The sequence below is a fragment of the Osmerus eperlanus genome, chromosome 4, assembly GCF_963692335.1.
Source record: "Osmerus eperlanus chromosome 4, fOsmEpe2.1, whole genome shotgun sequence".
Classification (NCBI taxonomy): domain Eukaryota; kingdom Metazoa; phylum Chordata; class Actinopteri; order Osmeriformes; family Osmeridae; genus Osmerus; species Osmerus eperlanus.
This window is the reverse complement of record NC_085021.1, coordinates 5,612,118-5,632,167: the sequence shown is the minus strand read 5'-3', so window position 1 is coordinate 5,632,167 and position 20,050 is coordinate 5,612,118. Positions and strand designations below refer to the sequence as shown.

Below are 20,050 nucleotides of genomic sequence, written 5' to 3'. Positions count from 1 at the left end.
CTAGTTTAGGCATGGAACTCATGCAGCGCGCGCCACATCACCCATCGCCGTGTTCTCAGCCCATAGGCTAAGCTTGATAGGCGGCGCTATAAAGTCGCACACATGCACGCACACGCGTCCTCGATTACCCTTGTGTTCTGCGCTGCTGCCACCCACCACCATCCCCTTCTCCCCCTTGTGGTCTATCTGTTCTCCCCGTGGGGGATTTAACTCGTTGCTCCCTGCCTCATGTCATGCATGCTGCAGTGAAGGCAGGGAGTGCTTCCCCATGTACATCCATTCCGCCAATGTTAAACCATTTGTCATGTGTATGAATAAATGGTGAAATCAATCACTTGAGTGTCTTGACTGAATTAGATTGGTAAATGGACTGCATTTATATAGCACTTTTCTACCTTAGCGGCACTCAAAGCGCTTTACAATGTTTGCCTCATTCACCCATTCATATTCATACTCGCACATACCGACGGCAGCGAGCTACCATGCATGGCGCCGGCCAGCTCATCGCGAGCAACATGGGGTTCAGAGTCTTGCTCAAGGATACTTCGGCACATGACCGAGGAGGAGTCGGGGATCGAACCGCCAACCTTGCGATTAAGAGACAACCCTCTCTTGATTTATGGTGTGTGTGAGCCACTCTGTTTGATAACTTGTATTTTTGGAGCAGTTGATCCAGTTGCAGTAAGTTTTATTGCACACGCACGCACAGACTGGCACATAGCACAGAAAATAAACCGGAACCACTTGACCTTTTTTGGAATCTTCACAAAACGTGATCTGCTCACAAAATTCACACTTGAGAATAGGACATTATTGTCATCAAACAGCTACAGAGACAGGGTGAGAAAAAGAGAGAGAGGTAGAGAGAGCCACAGATGACCTTTCAGATGACCACTTGTACTTTAGGTGACCACTCCTATGGTGACCAATGTAATTGGTCAATGTAATTGAATTTTAGGATGCATGTACAATTGTCAGAAAAGGTGAAAATGTCACCCTTCATTCTGTATAAAATGATATTGTGTTCAACATTCCTTTTGTGCAGAGAGGAACTACCCCTAAGTTAACTCTAGGCTTACGTAAACGTACAAACCTTGTGTGGGGGGAAGGGTGAGCATTTGTGACTGTGTTGCCCAAGACTACAGGATGTTGGGGGGTTTGTTTTTGTAAAGGAAATAGGAGCTTTTATGACACCAGGACTAGAGATTCAGCTGCTATTGTGTTTCAACCAGGCTTGATGTCGTAAAGACGCACACACATACGCGCAATATCTATGCAAGGGAGTTAGCCAATGAGAGGAGACATAGGACAACTGCATGTCTTTATGATGACTGTATGTCTTCATGAGGACCAATGACAATTGAAAACTGTGCTCTGTAAATGGTTTGCAAGGAGACTGGCTTTGAGACAACTTTGGACCTCCATTGCTATTTGTCTCCTTGCAGCCGCCAGCAAGTAATAAAGCTTCCTTGACTTCATCGACTCTGTGCATTACCTTTATTGGGTGTGCTCAAGCCTTCGGCGAGAGCACAACCTTTGTTCTCTCACATATATATATTATTGGGTGTGCTCAAGCCTTCGGCGAGAGCACAACCTTTGTTCTCTCACATATATATTTATTATTAGGGTTCCTCCGGTAGGAGAACCCTATTGTTATTAGGGTTCCTCCGGTAGGAGAACCCTATTGTTATTGGTGGTATTATTATGTTTTACCCATGGGAGTCAATGGCAGCCCCTAGACCAGTACCGTAAAAAGTTGTGAAATTTGGCATGTTGAAACTGCAGACCATTAGTAACTACCATACCAAACATGGGCCATGTGAGACAATAGGTGGCGCTACAGGCCACGCCCCAATATGTCAATTTACAAATTGATGCCATTTGCAGGCCATAAGTCCCAAAATTCTGAAATTCATTACATATGCCTTATTTCTCATGAGGAATAAAAAAGCCTCAAGAAGCTATAACGGCCGCCATATTGTATTTGTCTGTACAATAAAGATTAAGGAAACGCGTTTTTTCCCTACTCCTCCTACATTTTTGGTCGAATTTTCTTCAAAATTGCCATAGATGATATCCAGACTGAGCCTCACAAAAGTTATCGTAGGGATTTCTGATTTTCAAAACCGTTTGTCCGGTAGAGCCAATCAAAATCTGCAACAAAGCAACCAAACAGGACGTTTGGTCAAATCTCAGCAAATCTTTGAGATATCAACAACTAACCCAAACTTGGTATGTCACGTGGAAGACACTACAACATGTTACCATGTGCAAAGGCAACTTCATACCTCTAAAAATGATTGATATAAAGCAAATTGAATTTATTGCTAATGCTAAAATAATGCTTTACACATCCGCCGGCCAAAAAATGATACTCTGATTCAATCACTAGTTCATATGAAGACTCTTGAGAATGTTGAGTACACAAATCTGAGAAAAAGTTGACTGTAACATGAAAACTCGATTTTTAGTGAATATTTGAAACATGCATGCTTGGCTAATTTCTAGGGCTGTTTCCCCAAATCCTCTCTCCCTTTGCTCCTGTGCGCGCGTGCTCCACATTCTCACGCCCCTTGACACACGCGCGAGCTTGGTACACGCACAAGAAGACGACCATTTTATTTTATCGTTGGAGAACTCCTGCAGCCCTCAGAGATTTTCATTGTTACATTTGACAGTGAGTAATAAGATCCTACAATGGCAGTACAAAACATGTATTTTAGCGTTTGTATTCGTATGATAACTTGAAGACTTTTATACTGTCGTAAACAGGATAGCAGCTAATCTATCTACTGTAGGCTAGCTGAGCTAAGAATATCTCTTTGTACAGACAGTATTACAGGCTAGCAAGTCGTAAAATCTTTAACATTATACTTGCTTCTGTGAGACGCGTTTGAAATTTGTATACTGTGCGTGACTATGCGGTTGGGTTGTTCTATTTTTACATGTCATTGTTGATGTAATTTAAATTAGTACGGTGAGTTCCAAATGTGTCTTTCGATTAAACACTGCAGCGTGTATTACACAATGATCATTTGTGGTGCGGCTTTTATTCGAAGGCAACGTTTAATTAGTAAGACAGATTCAGTGAATTGTAGTTGCAGTGCGGCCATACACAAACAAATAGACAAAGAGGTCAGATAAATGCCGAGCAAGCTATAACCCTTAAGGCTAGTTTTTGCTTTTGTGGACGGCGTTTCAAATTTATGTACTGTACCTACCTACGGTTGGGTTATTCTATCTTTAGCTACATGTCATTGTTGATGTAATTTTGTTTGTTCGTTCCAAGTTTTTCTGACGGTCTTCACATTGTAAGTTATTCTTTTTGAAACTGTAGCTAGGTAGCCTAGTTTGCTGCACAGTTAGAGCTACCTAGCATAAGCAAGTAGCAATGGTACCATGGTTGTTTTGCTTGCTAGCTTTGTTTGGGTTCATGGTTTGATCGTTTAGGAGTTCCATTGAAAGCCTATAGACCTACAATACGTTTGTAATCGGCATTTTGTACCATGCTGCACGATTTCCTATCTCTTGATAACATTTTATATTTGTATCAATTTTATACACTAAATTGCCAAAGTATTCGCTCGGTTGCCTTTACACGCTCATGAACGTGAGTGACATCTCATTCTTAAACCATAGGATATGATGTCGGACCACCCTTTGTAGCTATAATAGTTTCAACTCGTCTAGGAAGGCTTTCCACAAGGTTTAAGAGGTTTATGGAAATGTTTTACCATTCTTCCAGAAGTGCATTTGTGAGGTCCAACATTGATGTGGAACAAGAAGGTTTGGCTCGCAGTCCCTGCTCTAATTCATCCCAAAGGTGTTGTATTGGGTTGAGGTCAGGACTGTGTGCAGGCCACTCAAGTTCGTCCACACCAATCTCGCTCATCCATGTGTTTATGGGCCTTGCTTTGTGCACTGTTGCACAGTCATGTTAGAACAGGAAGGGGCCATCTCCAAACTGTTCCCACAAAGTTTGGAGCATGAAATTGTCAAAATGTTGGTGAATTGCATTTCAGGAAATTAACTTATGGGTAGGAAATATTTAATGGATTGGACTCGGCGGGGTATTTTGTCATCCATCCATTCCTACTCCATGCTCTTGATTATGTAATTGACCTACAGGTACATCTTCTAGGCTATGTTTATTTGTTTTAATTTTCTAATGTGAGTCAGTGGCTTGGCAGTATTTTAACAGTAAGGTTTGGTTATTTGTGTTAAACTGTGATGATTCTTTTGGTGAAACATGAATTTAAAGTAAAAACCATTTGCAAGATAAATTGTTCTCAATTGGTCTTAATTTGTATTTATAGTCGAGTCCGTTTCTCTGTTTACATTTTACAGACTTAAATTTGAATGTAGACAGTGTAAATTGAATAAAGGTAAATAATGGATGTCTAAATATTTTTTTTAAGTACAGAGATTGGTGTTTTGAGAATCCTAACCATTTCAATATTTTCTTAAAGGTCTGTATACTACAACTGTTGAGTATGAAGTTATGATAATGTAAGACTATGAAATTGTTAAGCAGTAGTGTGGTATGTTACATTTCATAGTTTTTGATGGTTTTTCTATGTGTTTTTTAGATGCCATGTTCCAGCAAGAGATCCAGGGACCAAGGATCCACTGTTGAGGTTAGACTTCCTTGTGGGAAAAAATGCTAAACCAGTGTGTTTAAGTGATAAGATTAATTGAGAAAAATGAATGTGAATGAGCATTTTTAACAACGTCTTTGTTACGGACCCATGTTTAAAATGTCCTAATTCAGTCTGTATAGTTGTGGTTGTGTGTTTTTTCTTTTCTCCCCTCTTTCTTTCTATTCGCTGCATGCAGGTATGGTCTAGTCAGCGTTTGTTGGCGGTTGGCTATCAGTCTCCCTATCTCGTGATTGGCAATCAGCCGCGCACTTCCAATCAGCGGTTTAGTTGTCAACATAAAATTACCACACTGGTCAGCTGTTTCAGAGATTGCTTTGGAAAGTTGCTTGTTTAGAGAGTTGTCAAGTCAGAGAGACTTCTTGTTGAAATCATTGTAAATGTTGTTATTATTTTGTTAGAATGGTTTGCTTCATAGTGAACCCTTTTAATAGAGCAGTTAGTGGTGCAGCGTTTATTCGAGGGTGGCGTTCATTCAAGGGCAACGTTTAATTGGTAAGAGAGATTCAGTGAATTGTAGCTGCAGTGCAGCCATAGACAAACACAGAATAGACAAGGAAGTCAAACAAAAGCCCAGTGTAAAATGTATGCCGCGCGTGTCTCTACTTTGTGTACAAATCTGACGCAGCATGCCGTAACATTCTTACAGCTTTCAAACAGAAACCTGTGCAGAAAGCACTCACCACCAGCAACAGATCTATAGCACGCAAACTTGGTGTTGATGAAAAGCACATTCAGGAATGGTTAAGTCAGCTACCTCGCCATATTGTATACAATATGTATAACTATCTATAGGCCTGAATGCAATTGTCGCAATTGCATTATAATAATGTATAATTTTTTTTCAAGCAATGTCTTAATTTAGAATTATATAATTGTATTCAGAATTATTACGTGACTTTATTTTGAAGGCCTTTTGGGACGCTCATGAGTGAGAGAGTCGACAACAGCAAGCGAAGCACAGACAATTTAAAGCTCTGATAAAAGTTTCAAGTTCAAGTTTATTATCATATACTCATAAACAGCATTTATAAGTAATGAAATTCTTTGTGCTCAATGTCCGTTCAACTTGCAGAATAAAAAAATTAAATACTAAAGAATGGAGAAAAAGGGTAGAAAAAATAAGAAAAATTGTAGTGCAAAAAGATATTTCAAGGACAGTTCAGCATCCTGATGGCATGTGTGAGAAAACTATCCCTGTATCTGCTGGTACAGGACCTTATACTCTTGTATCGCCTTCCAGAAGGCAGGAGGGAGAAAAGACTGTGGCAGGGATGACTAGGGTCAGAAATGATCCACTTGGCCTTTCTCCTGCACCGCTGGCTGTAAAGGTCCTGAATGGATGGTAATGCAAGTCCTTGTAATACGCTGTGCAGATTTGACCACTCTTTGTAGTGTCTTCCTGTCCTGGGCAGTGCTGTTGCCAAACCATGTTGTAATGCCACCAGTCAGTATGCTCTCAATGGTGCACCGGTAAAAATTGGTCAGTATAGTGCAGTCCATGCCAAATTTCCACAGTCGCCGCTGAAAAAAGAGCCTCTGTTTCGCTGTCCTTGTAACCACACCAATATGGTGTCCAGCTCAGATCCTCACTGATGTTGATACCAAAAAATCTGAAACTTTTGACTCTCCACAGCTGTGCCCGCGATGTGAATGGGTGCATGTTCTCCCTGCAGCCGCCAGTAGTCCACTATCAACTCCTTGGTTTTTGCTACATTAAGCAACAGGCTGTTATGCTGACACCAGGATGTCATTGTTGCCAACTCTGCTCTGTAGGCAGACTCATCACCATTCTTGATGCAGCCGATAATGGTGGTGTCATCAGCAAACATAATGATAGTGTTGGACCTTTTTGTGGCTGCACAACCATAGGTGAACAGAGAGTACAACAGTGGGCTTAACACACAACTCTGTGGGGCACCAGTGCTGAGTGTTAGACTGGTGGGGTGATGTTACCTAGCCGTACTGCCTGTGTCCTGTCCAGCTGCACATGGAAGGACTGATGTTCGGTCCTGTAGTTTTATGATGAGCCTGGATGGTACTATGGTGTTGAAAACGGAGCTGAAGTCGATGAAGAGCATCCGCACGTATATGTTGTTCTGATCCAAGTGAAAGAGAGCAGTGTTCAAGGCCAAAGCTACAACATCATCTGTAGACCTGTTCGGCCTATATGCAAACTGGAGTGGGTCTAATGCAGGTGACAGGCAGGATGTAATGTGGTCTTTGACTAAAGTCTCAAAGCATTTCATCACAACAGGGCAACAGGGCGGTAATCATTGAGACAGCTCACTGATGGTTTCTTAGAGACTGGGATGATGGTGGCCCCCTTGAACCTATTGGGGACGACAGACTGCGACAGGGAGAGGTTAAAGATGTCAGTGAACACCTCTGCCAGTTCAGGAGCACAGGCCTTGAGAACACAGCCAGGGATGTTGTCAGGTCCTGGAGCTTTATGCACATTCACTCTAAGTGATAAGTTTAAGGTTGTTATAGAGGTTGTTAGCAATCTAAGGAAACCTCTATTCCCTTGTGTAGGCTACAGCATGCAGCCAACAAAGTATGTTGTTTTGTGTCTGTATTTGACTTTGGTGAATGTTATTTACATGCTGCGCATGTCATTGCATGTTCATATTAAGCTAATGTGGTCTTTATTTTCTCATTACAGCGTGAGTTTAGTTTTAACGGTGGATTTGGAGAAAAAGCTTCAAATAAATCTGTAGCAAGAAAGACACTTGTGCCTGCCAGTGTTTCATGGGATAATAGTATGCTACACTTGTAAATTACTTGTGTAATAAATACTGTGTTTTAATTTAACCAATTAAATAACCGTTTTCTGATTTTTTGGGGGAGGCGTTTAATCGAAGGTGCCATTTATTACACAATGTTCATTTTTGGTGCAGCGTTTATTCAAGGTCAACGTTTAATCAAAGAAAAACTGTAGTTTTCTTCCCAGCATGGGAAGGCCAAAGGATGTTTACAATTGTAGTAGGCCATTGATATGTTTTAAAAGTTCAGGGATGTAATTTGTTGGATAAGAAGCCCCCATCCCCCACTCCAGAGACAATTGATGACAGAGAGGTGCTGACATTAAGTTAAACATAGTCATGCGTTAAAGAGTAGAGTAAAAAATGGAGACAAAATGTGTACATGGATGTTGAAACTCAGTGCTCTGAGTTTGTGCATGTCAGTTTAGACAAACGTAGCCTTTTCAACCTCTAGGTTTAATTCTCTCTTTTATACATTTAAAGTTGGATTTGACATTTAACAGACATTTAATCATTTAGCAAGTTGTTTGACTCAAAAACCATAACGAAGTACATATGGTGTAAAAAATCTGCAGTCAAATTTGGCGAAATTGCTAGCTTGGATGTTATCTTTACATATAGATGGGTTGGTGGTTACAAACAATGAGGATGCGCACGCAGCTTCAAGGCAGAACAATGCCTACCATTTCACCTCTAGTTTATATGTTCCCACCCCCCCCCCCCCCCCCCCTTCTGAATAAAGTTAGATAGATCTGATTTGTTGATATCTGTTGCTATGAAAACCATTTTAGCCAAGCTAACTAACATTGTTTTTAGCTAGCTGACATTACCATTCAATCACTAACAAAACACGAATAGAAATACTTTGCTAACAGTCCTCACGTGTAATCAAAAGCTTGTAGTGAGATCACATGCATGACCCCCCGAGACAAGCTTTCATGTTTGCATCGCTAGCATCTCGTCATATTACACAGCCGGAAGACAGCTAGATAATAAATATTGTAGCGTCAGCGCCCTTGGGTACCCAGCATGCAGTGCACACCAAAAACGCAAATAGCTGTGGAAAATAGTTTGGTTACAACAGCTGTGCAAGGGATTTCAGTTGTTGTGTTCGTTCACTTAAATGTGTGTAATGTTATTGTTTTTTACTTAAGATAATACTGTTGGTCACCCTGATTGTGCATGTTGTGTAGTTTAATGGGATCAGAGAGTCTGACCATGACAAAGTATTGTTAAGCTGCTGTACCATCACAAGGTACACTTGCTAACAGCTGGACATTAGCTATACCTTGGTCCAGTTCCCTACATGACTCTTGACAGTTGTTTGACTGAGACTCTAGAGAGAGCTCAATTCAGGTAGAGTTCTAATAGCCATGGTCTTGTAACCAGTTTCAGTTTTGAAAACAGTGTGACTGTGTATGGTATGTTTTTTGGGCTACTTCTAATACTCATACGGCTGCCGCATTTATGCCTTGGCATGACCTGCGCTGGGATAGAGGGAAACCGCATGGATGGGGAAAGTGTGTGGGCAGAGCAAGCAGTAGTAGTACATAACCTACACACTTCCTTTAGTGAAGTGTATCCTCACTTTCATAAAGTTATTGTTGTAATCAAAGCTTTTAACCCTTGTGCTGCCTTCGGGTCACATGACCCAAAGGTTCATAACGAACCATCGTTGTGTTTACCCAATTTTACCCAATACAAAAACAAATAAAAATAATTTTCTTTTAACCATCGCAATGTGGGGGGTCTGAGACAGCCCAACTGTTAAAAGAAAATGATTCACTTTGTTTTGGTATGCGGTAAAGTTGTCGCAATACGACGGTGGGTCACAATGACTGATGGGTCAGAATGACCCGAAGATAACACAAGGGTTAAAGAATGGATCTCTGCATGATGGGCCTGACCAGAGCACAGGTGGCCTGACACAACACGCTTCAAAGTTGTCACTTTCAAAAGGGTGGCATTTTAACCCTGTCAGTCCAACATGTCTAAAAGTTGGTACGCATGCCTTATTGCCAATGGGGAACAAATAAGTCTCAAGAACCCATAATGTCGGCAGCATGGATATTTCTCTACAGTGACAATTTGTGAAGAATTTCAAAAAATGACTTCAAATCAGCCATTGATCCAATTGTCTTGAAATGTTGTGTACATGTATGAAATACATGTCTGTGTCATGTCAATTTTGTAATGGTTTGCAATGCTGAGGAGGAACCCGCCATTGCTGCCTGCAGCTATATTTATTATTTATTTTTGCCCCCCTAAATCTTTGTTAACATTTGGCCTACATAGACAACCTAGGTGTCAAAAGTTTCGTCTTGGTAGCGATTGAGTTGCTTGTATTTTTATTTATGTTCCGTTGCATGGTTTAGGCTGAAGTTAAGTTTTTGTGGCGAAAAGTGAAGCTAACGGTGGCTAATTTGCTAACCACAGTCACTGACGTTACTAACGTCACTAACGTCACGAAAACACGCGTGACTACCTGTAGCAGAACATTCGTTTCGCATCTCTTAACTTGGGGGATAGCTAGGCTAACTATAGCTTTACTGCAAGGCAGCTGCAGAAACGCCACAAGCAAAGAGGCCAGGGTGATAACTATTTACTCATTTTACTTTGTGATGTGAAACACAATTGTGAAACGTAATGTACAATATTAGCTGATATTATTAAGGAAGTAGGCCCACATCTACTTTCGGAAACGGTAGTCTACTATTTCACTGAAGCATTAGCATGACATTAGCCTCTGTTGCCCGGGCAACACATACTACAGTGGTCTATGATGCATCTGTTTTCAATCGTTAAAATAAACATTCCTCACAAATACATTTTCGTTGTAGGATTTATTATGACATTACATTACAAGTAAACGATTTGTTGGTGAAATTATCATTACCTGTGGTTTCAAACCAGTGTTGCTCACTGCAACGCTGTAGCTTACGCGAGACACTACAAAAACATCTACAGTACACAGCTGTTTAGGAAGTCAAACGGCGACAGAACATGTTCGGCACTCCCCTTACTTAAATCAAAAGTCTTTCAATAGGTGAAACTATCTGACTACTAACCTGAACTTCATTGCCACAGCCTGGGCTTGGACCCTGGCCCTGAGAGTTGTGGAGCAACATAGATAGCTCAGTGCTAGTGGAATGCCAATTTCTTATTTTTGGAGCCGTCCACTAGCGTCTAGTTATGTTCCAGAAATCCTGTTCCAGCCAATCGCCTTTGGCAAGGCAGGCCTTCCTCCTTGTGTTATTTTGGGAAGCCACTGTCAATCAAACTTGAGCTGGAAGAAAGCACCAAAGTTCAGACAAGAATTGGGCGTGCTGTTTATCATATTTGAATACAATCGTTCATATTACCAAGTGATAGGCAGAGTTTTTGTTTGAGAAAGCAGAACATTTGTTAGTTTCATTGTTGTGCATCTTTCCAGCAGTTTGAATGAAGGATGTGGGCTTTTTGTCATCATAATACTCCCCCCCCGCTTAGCCACAATACATCAGCGTCCGTGTTAGCTTGCTGGCTGTCTGAATGCTGTCGTCTGTACAGACCCCCAGGGCCCCCGGGAGGCCGCAGGCGAATGGGCAGGATAAACCACGGAGGAGGGCCCAGCGCCCCCCCCATGGGAGGAGGAGGATGAGGAAGGTGAGGAAGACTACACAAGTGGAGAAGGAAATATCCAAAGCATCTCTCAATGTATACACTGTCATTGCCTCTGTTTTAAGAGCACTGTGTTATTTAGCGCTTTGAGTGAAAGAAAGGCGCATTACAAATATAATTATTTTTAATAATTAGTATCATTGTACAACACACTTCTACCACTACATGCAGGATTTAAGCCTGTACTGTGTCTCCTCTCCCCTACAGGTAAACGCCTACACCTGCTGTGTAGGCGTGGGCTAGTGCACGGTGGCAGTCTCCGGCCATGAGCCTGATCAACGATGTCATCGTGCCAGACCCCCTCCTCATTGGCTGCTTCTGCCTCTGGCAGACTCTTGACACCACCCTGGGAATTCCTCAGCGTAGGAACCGGGGGGGCTGACACAGCAGCTTCCTGTTCCTGTCACACTCAATGTCACTCTAGTCATTCATCTGTTTTTTTTGTATCCCCTGCTAAATAAAGTGTAGTCATGTTGAAATATCACCTCCGGGTACGCTGTCAATTCAGTGCTGTAGTTTTACAGTTGACTTTTATGAGGAAGGAAAGGCAAATGTTAATATCTAACTCTGGACCTGATTTAACTGTTCCACACAGTGGGAAACTGGTTAATGATTGGTTATGGGGGAGGTTTGATCAGGGATATGCCATGCATAGGTTTCTGGGTACTAAAATATATATGACAGTTGGAAAAAACATTCACTTTATTCCACAAAGACAAACAACATGTATTCATTAGGAATACGACATTTGGAAGATTAGTCTCCATGTAGCCAAAAATATATCCAAACAATCTCTACGATGAATGTCAGAACTGCAACCTGAAATGGTACATCCTAACAGCTGTGACCATAGATACTATTACAGTTCAAGACTCCATGAGTCAAGTACACACAGGTTTATATGACCTGACAAGGCCATAGTTACTGTACAGTGATCTTGAAGTCCTCATCCCCTCAGTCAGGGTGGGTCCAGTGTGTCCTGCTGTGGAGGTGGTTGGCCTCGAGACCCCAACTCCAGCAGAGTCCGCTGGGCGGGGTCAGGGGTCACCAGACGAAGGCGGCCCTCTCTCGGAGCATACGCACCCCGAAGCGCTGCCACTCCCTCTGGTGGATCCACATCTCCTGGGTGGTGTCCAGACACGCCAGCACGGCACCACCCTTCCACGAGATCAGGCGTGGGTCCATGTCCTGCACCGGGACATAAAACAAACAGCCCCGTCAGATCCGGAAAGCCTGCATTTGAATGGAATGCAGAGAAGCCACGAGGTCCAGACGTGTGTGTGATCAAATCAGTTTGGGATTCCACGTTCTTCCCCAAGTAGGCCAGAGATGAAAGGGGTGGGGCACCATGTAGGCTGTCCTCTTAGTGGCCTGGGTTCGAATCCGGCCCAGGCCCTTTACCGCCTGTCTCTCTCTCCCCATATTTCCTGTCCTCTCCAAATACACTATCATAAAATAATAAAAAGGCAGAAATGCCACCCCCCTTCTTAAAATAAATTTTAAAACTATATTATATTAATAATTTTGAATTAATTAAAATTAGGGGTAAAAGGAGGAACCCAGTAGATGGAACCAGTCTCAGGGCGTTCCCAACTTGCCTTGGGGCGGGTGATGACCTCCACGTTTTCAGCCAGCCGTCGGAAGGAAGGCGGCATCTTGTTGATGATGCGGTGTAACAGGAAGTCCTGGGCACGGTGGAACATCAGGCCGCCGCCCACCACCAGGATGGAGCTGTACATCTTACGCTTCGTCTCGTCTGACGCTAAACGGAAATTAAAAATAAAAATATATACACACACACACATTTCATACAGGCAGATAAGTAATTACTTTAATTATCTGCTGTACTATGTTCACTGTTTCTGTCGCTATGGATAAACAGGTCTGCTAAATAAATACATGTTACAATAAATTCATAACAATAATACATACAGTTAGGTCCATAAATATTTGGACATTGACACAATTTTCATCATTTTGGCTCTGTATACCACCACAATGGATTTGAAATGAAACAATCAAGATGTGCTTCAGACTTTCAGCTTTAATTTCAGGGTATTTACATCCAAATCAGGTGAACGGTGTAGGAATTACAACACATTTTATATGTGGCCCCCCCCTTTTTAAGGGACCAAAAATAATTGGACAAACTAACATAATCATAAATCTAATTGTCACTTTTAATACTTGGTTGCAAATCCTTTGCAGTCAATGACAGCCTGAAGTCTGGAACCCATAGACATCACCAGACGCTGGGTTTCGTCCCTGCTGATGCTCTGCCAGGCCTCTACTGCAACTGTCTTCAGTTCCTGCTTGTTCTTGGGGCATTTTCCCTTCAGTTTTGTCTTTAGCAAGTGAAATGCATGCTCAATTGGATTTAGGTCAGGTGATTGACTTGTCCATTGCAGAACATTCCACTTCTTTGCCTTAAAAAACTCTTTGGTTGCTTTCGCAGTATGCTTCGGGTCATTGTCCATCCGCACTGTGAAGCGCCGTCCTATGAGTTCTGAAGCATTTGGCTGAATCTGAGCAGATAATATTGCCAGAAACACAATTCATCCTACTGCTTTTGTCAGCAGTCACATCATCGATAAATACAAGGGAACCAGTTACATTGGCAGCCATACATGCCCACGCCATAACACTACCTCCACCATGCTTCACTGATGAGGTGGTATGCTTTGGATCATGAGCAGTTCCTTCCCTTCTCCATACTCTTCTCTTCCCATCAATCTGGTACAAGTTGATCTTGGTCTCATCTGTCCATAGGATGTTGTTCCAGAACTGTACAGGGTCTTTTAGATGTTTTTTGGCAAACTCTAATCTTGTCTTCCTGTTTTTGAGACTCACCAATGGTTTACATCTTGTGGTGAACCCTCTGTATTTACTCTGGTGAAGTCTTCTCTTAATTTTTGACTTTGACACAGATACGCCTACCTCCTGGAGAGTGTTCTTGATCTGGCCAACTGTTGTGAAGGGGTTTTTCTTCACCAGGGAAAGAATTGTTCTGTCATCCACCACAGTTGTTTTCCGTGGTCTTCCGGGTCTTTTGGTGTTGCTAAGCTCACCAGTGCGTTCTTTCTTCTTAAAAATGTACCAAACAGTTGATTTGGCCACACCTAATGTTTTTGCTATCTCTCTGATAGGTTTGTTTTGATTTTTCAGCCTAACGATGGCTTGCTTCACTGATGGTGACAGCTCTTTGGACTTCATATTGAGAGTTGACAGCAACAGATTCCAAACACAAATACCATACTTGAAATTAACTCTAGACCTTTTATCTGCTCCTTGTCAATAAAATAACGAACTCCCATGAGGGAATAACATACACCTGGCCATGGAACAGCTGAGCAGCCAATTGTCCAATTACTTTTGGTCCCTTAAAAAGGGGGGGGCCACATATCAAATGTGTTGTAATTCCTACACCGTTCACCTGATTTGGATGTAAATACCCTGAAATTAAAGCTGAAAGTCTGCACTTAAAGCACATCTTGATTGTTTCATTTCAAATCCATTGTGGTGGTATACAGAGCCAAAATGATGAAAATTGTGTCAATGTCCAAATATTTATGGACCTAACTGTAAATACATGAATGTAAATTACATAACATGACAAACAGCAACACAACATATTAATATAACATTAACAACAGGTAATAGAGCACTGAATTAAGTACTGTTTAAAGGCTCCTCCAACTATGTGAGGGGAGGGGACTGTGGAGGGGACTCACCGCAGCAGTCGATGCTGTGGAGGATGGCTTTATCCAGGCCCAGGGCCTTGCCCTCAAACTGGGACATGGCCGTCTTCCTGGACAGCAAGGCGGAGGGGGACTCCTCCAGCTCGGCCCCTCCCAGCAGACATTCACTCTGGGAGGGGCCCAGCTCTACCTCCTGGCTGTGGCCCCCACCCCCACGGGGGTCAGAGGGGTCCCCCCCGCCCTGGACGCCCAGCTCCCCCTCCAGACCCCCTGCTTTGGGAAGGGACTTGCGGTCTGCTGATCCTTTAGCTGACTGGGAGGGACAGAGGAGAGACGGTTCGTTTCCGCTGTGTACACAGCGGTTTGTGTGTGTGTGTCTCCTAAGGCGTGTCTAGACGCAGTGTTTCCTCTATGTTGATTTAGCCCTAAATGGCTACATTTCTGCCGCTACGGTATCAGAAATAGGGCTGTACAAAAGGCCGTCTATCAGCAGTGATTGTTAGAGTGCATGTCGGAGAATAGCACGGACACGCGCTTCACTGTGCGTTCTTGAGAACAGTAAGTCCTATAACTTATGTCAGTTCATTCAAGCCTGTTATTGTATTAGTCTATAGTTCTTGCAAGCAGACAGTGTACACGTGCTTTAGAGTGGCCTAACTTAATCGTTAGAATAGGCTACTGACCATTTACAATAAGTTGTTACGTCAATTATTAATTGGCAGCATTTATGCCATTTAGAACATACTTTATGAGGGGAAGGGGTGTCTTTAAGTTGCCTAACCTTATTGCTTTAGGGGAAATAGGACAAAAATATGTGCAATATTACATAAGCTGTTAGACAGTAGACTATTACATTAGCCTGCTCCGAAATATAGTGAACTTCGTTTCGGCTGAGGGGAGGGGGGTGGTTGTTGTTCGGACAGACCTGCCCCCACTGCTAAAAAAAAAAAAATCCTAAAGGACACACTGCTCGACGCATATGCTACCTGGTCCTGTTTGCTCTGGGTTCCAAGCAGGTAGTGCTCATCGTGAGGGTCTTCCGAGTCGCCTTGGGAACGGTACTGTAATGACGTCATCTTCTGGCCTACTATCCCAAACATGCTGGGGTAGAACAGAGCCATGGAGGCCTGGGAACACACGGGCACACACATTCGATATGCTAAGTATCGGTAAGGAAAGAGGACCATGTGTGGTTAAAGAAGGTGAGTGACTGGGAGGCCGTGGAGGAGGAGCAGTGGGTACTTGGAGCTTTTCGTCTCCTAGTCGAATCTGGTAGAGAAGAGCTGGGGCCTCTGGGAAACGTGTGCGGAACTCATGGTCTTGTAGTCCTGAGATGTCCTGAAAAGAGACATGGTTGCCCGACCATGTAGAGGCAGAAATGGGAGTCAGGTGGCTGAGCGGTTAGGGAATCGGGCTAGTAATCTGAAGGTTGCCAGTTCGATTGCCGGCCGTGCCAAATGACGTTGTTTCCTTGGGCAAGACACTTCACCCTACTTGCCTCGGGGGGGATGTCCCTGTACCTACTGTAAGTCGCTCTGGATAAGAGCGTCTGCTAAATGACTAAATGTAAATGACACGCCGTTGTGTAAATAAGATAAATAACATACGGCGATTTAGTTTGTTTAATAAAAGAGCAAGCTATAGACCTGTTTTATAGGGAAAGGTAACCTTAAATGACTTATTTTGTGATCGGGCGCTATATATATATATATATATATATATATATAAAAATCGATTTTTTTAAAAAGTATACCGTTAGGGGGGCGGGGCGCCCCCCTAATATAATGGTAGGGGAAACACTGTTTTTTCACAATGTATGCTTCATGTTTTGGCTGCCCGCAATGTTTGGGGCTATCTCGTTGTTATGATCAGTGACCTATGCACTTTTGTAAAGCTCTCTCTTGGAAGTCGCTTTGGATACAAGCAGCAGCTAAATGAATAAATGTAAATGTGTGTCTACTGTGTACTGTATGTTTAAGGAATAAGAAATTATGGCAAAGTATAGGAGTAGTGTGTACCATGTAGGGTTAGTGTGTAGGGTGTAAAGCTTGATGGTGGGGTATAGGAGTAGTAGGTGCTGATCTGGGCATGGCCCTGGTTGGTACCTGGTCCAGGTGACAGAAGACCTCCTTGAGTTGCTGTAGTAGCTGACAGTCTAGCCTGCTGGAGAGCTGACAGTCCCTGTATGGAAAGCCTGCCCTCTGCAGAAGCCAGAAGAAACAGCGTGTAATGTCCGAACCACCGTATGCCAGACACAGCCTGCAGGACACACACACCACACAGAGACAGCATTGAAAATGAAGACACATGAACGAAAACCGTGAGACAATTAAGGGGTGTGCTGTGCATCTGTGTGCGGCGGCCGAGGCAGGGGCCGGGGCAGGGGCTGAGGCAGGGGCCGGGAGCTCACCTGGAGTTGCGGTGTGAGACTCCGTCCTCCACGCAGGACAGGCTGGTCTTCTGGTCTCCCACGTCCACCACACAGGCACTGCTCAGGCCACTGCCGAAGGTGGCACACACAGACTCCTGCTGCACCACGATGGCTGTGGGCCACAGGGGCAGTTACAGTGGTGTCAATTGGAGTGTGGTGTGTGTTAGGATATTCTGATTTGCAAATGAACTGACATTAATATTAAAAAACATTGTCACGGTATGGAGAGAGAAAAAAAGAAGGAAAATACACTTTTTCCAAAAACATATCCATGGTGTGTGTGTGTGTGTGTGATACCCGAGAAGCCCATGTTCAGCAGCAGCATGTTGACCATCTCCTTGATGTGCTGTCTGTTATAGATGTCTGGCACCAGCAGGATACATCTGTAATACTGCCCAGCACACAAAACAAGACATCTCAGCACATCAGGTCATTCATTCAGTGTATTGATAAGCATTTCCTTTCCTAATGCTGGATAAAGATCAAAAATCTTTATATTAAGTTATGTATGTTATATTCATAGACATTACTCCTATTCTTTGTGTGTGTTGCCTCTTTTTTAATGAACTATTTTAGTCTTTATTCTGCAACTGTCCACACGAGTTTCCTTAACACTTGAATTTGTGTCTGGATTAATAAGGTGAAGTGAATGCTGGTTGGGATCCCACCCGTCCCAGCTGGACAGCTCTGACACCTTGAGGTCTTTGAGGGGGATCTCCAGATGTTTCCGGATGACGTGGCTCCAAATGGTCTCCAGGTTGGAGAGCACGGCCGTCAGGGATCCCCCAGGGCCCCCGTGTACATTCAGCTGGCCCCGGCTGATTGGCCAGTGCACGTTGTAACAGTCTGTAGGGTTGACGTACAGGGCCTGTGTGACAGAGGGAGGACAGTGCAGACTACTACATAACTACATAGAAACGACATATACCAAAACCTTGTAGGAAAAGTAATTTAACATGATGTGAGAGAGAAAGAGAGAGATTTGTCACCTCCTCTCCCACCAGGTGCTCTGGCTGGTGGGTGGTGTTGGTCCACTTGACCCTGGAGCTGCTATCCAGAACTGCTGGTCGGACCTGCCTGTTATAAGACCGGGCCTGGAGGTACAGAACTACACTGTCATACTCAAATACACACGCACACCTGCATGGCACATACAGTACAGCCACACATTTATTCTCCTACTCACTCTCGCGCACAAACACACACCTGTTCAGCAGACACTGGTGTTCGTCGTACACCATTGGACATCTTCTTTGACCAAATGGCCTGGTCCACCATTTTAAGACCATTCTGCCTTTGTTCATTGCTTTCTGGCTTCTGTGAGAGAATATAGTGCTCAAGTAAGAAATGTATGACAAGCAAGAAGACAGAGAATCTTGACAAAATAAATATACGACTTAATTTTGCAAAGCATAAGAATTGTTCTCCATAAAGTCGTAATGCTCACATCTAGTCCTTCCCTCAGCAGCCAGGGGTCCTCATATTTAGGCTGCCCGGTTTGCTTGTGTTTGCGAGCAATGACATGTGGGACTATCACGGGAAGAGTGTCTGTTGCTCGGCCAATTCTCAGAGCTTTGGAGCCTGGATGTATCACCACGATAAAATTACTCTGAATTTGCTGGAAAACAAAGGAACAGTACGGAAATTTACTCCGTTGCTACCCAACTCGCTGTCCAATAGCCCAAGTTGACAAAACGAACGTTAGATTGAAACATGGTATTGATCAAGTTGCTCATAAAATCTAAATACAACCTAGAAATAGAAACGGATCAAGCCAAATATCAGGTTAAACTATAAAGTTCCAACTTTACCTCTTGTAGAGGTTCAGGGATAACCGGAGGGGCGATTGGTCTTTTCACACCACGTTGCTGCTCCTTCTCTTTCTCCTTCTCTCGTTCCTTGTCTTTCTCCTTGCCGTTCTCTTGCTCTCTTTCAGCTTGTGTCATTATTGACGGATTTGAATGGAAATAGACGGCCAACTGTGTTAACCTCAGCTGCAACTACAAAGTATCTGAACGATAGCAGTGCTCTCAGTTGTCAACATAACACTATCACTTCCGCATTTTGTCACGTGCCATACAACTTCGCTCTCCATTGGCTGGGCGAGATCTACGCTCATTTGGCGTTCAACTTCACTTTGGTGGTGGGGGGGGGGGGGGGGGGGGCTGTTCCATAAAGCCCGCTCAAAAGAGTTGAAATTAAAGTCCAAAACTTGACTTTAATGAACCTAACAAATCAGAATAAAACCATACCAGTTCCATAAAGACCAAAGATAGTTCACATAATCAGACTAATACAAGACAGGTGCATGTAGCCTAGTCAGTATCATTGCGGGTGCATGCTTTACTTCAGCAGTCCAAGAGAGGTATGTGGCTGCAGGCTGCACTATCTATCCTAGTATAGACTTATAGATCCTACCCTGACCAATTTTCTTACCCGGAAGTAAAAATGTTTTGTTTTTATGGCACAATATTGTCATTAAATTATTAACAAATGCCACAGACATATAAAAGAGGGTGAAGGGTGGTATGTTTACTGTTTTTATTGGGCAGTTGTAAAACGACTGAAGGTAGTGATTTGAAAGTATCTGTGTTGAGTGTGCTCCAGTTTGGCGCTGCGTGTCAACTGTTTTACATTGAAATGGACAAATGTATGCTACTCAATCAAGAAAAACAAAAAATTATTCACAAACGGGTGTTTCATAAGGTTCTCTTCAAGTAAAACATTTATAAAATAATTATTACAAATAGATCTGCCAACAGCAAATGTCTAAAATACAGATGTAAGTGAATATCAGTTTATATCGTTTTAACTTTCCATCAAACATCATTTACTGAC

General features: G+C 43.0%; 1 protein-coding gene and 1 long non-coding RNA gene across 3 annotated transcripts; one reads left to right on the top strand and one right to left on the bottom strand.

Moving 5' to 3' along the window:
* The first annotated feature begins 10,185 nt into the window (after window positions 1-10,185).
* LOC134018408 (uncharacterized) lies at window positions 10,186-11,567 on the top strand. Its single transcript, XR_009929935.1, has 2 exons — window positions 10,186-11,068; window positions 11,291-11,567. It is a non-coding gene; the product is annotated as an uncharacterized LOC134018408 (long non-coding RNA).
* Window positions 11,568-11,767: 200 nt separating this feature from the next.
* actr8 (actin related protein 8) lies at window positions 11,768-19,319 on the bottom strand. 2 transcript variants are annotated; one of them, XM_062458326.1, is made up of 13 exons: window positions 19,024-19,316; window positions 18,660-18,830; window positions 18,419-18,529; window positions 18,202-18,306; window positions 17,907-18,080; window positions 17,510-17,603; window positions 17,192-17,324; window positions 16,887-17,040; window positions 16,024-16,119; window positions 15,768-15,908; window positions 14,815-15,094; window positions 12,682-12,845; window positions 11,768-12,271 (listed from the first exon to the last, which is right to left on the bottom strand). In XM_062458326.1, the coding sequence occupies exons 1-13, from the start codon at window positions 19,156-19,158 to the stop codon at window positions 12,128-12,130; spliced, it is 1,902 nt and encodes a 633-aa protein (XP_062314310.1). In that variant the 5' UTR covers window positions 19,159-19,316; the 3' UTR covers window positions 11,768-12,127. The 2 variants fall into 2 exon arrangements, with proteins under 2 accessions (XP_062314310.1, XP_062314311.1); XM_062458327.1 differs by lacking the exon at window positions 11,768-12,271 and adding an exon at window positions 12,286-12,528 and having other exon boundaries at window positions 19,024-19,319.
* Between the last annotated feature and the right edge of the window lie 731 nt (window positions 19,320-20,050).

What these genes read in the sequence shown, in the direction of transcription:
- actr8 (XM_062458326.1), bottom strand. Translation starts at nt 19,158, where the DNA reads ATGACACAAGCTGAAAGAGAGCAAGAGAACGGCAAGGAGAAAGACAAG. An exon ending in TGCTGAGGGAAGGACTAGAT is followed by an intron (nt 18,530 to 18,659) that starts GTGAGCATTACG and finishes ATTCTCTCACAG; the next exon opens with AAGCCAGAAAGCAATGAACA. An exon ending in GTCTCACACCGCAACTCCAG is followed by an intron (nt 17,041 to 17,191) that starts GTGAGCTCCCGG and finishes TGTGTCCTGCAG; the next exon opens with GCTGTGTCTGGCATACGGTG.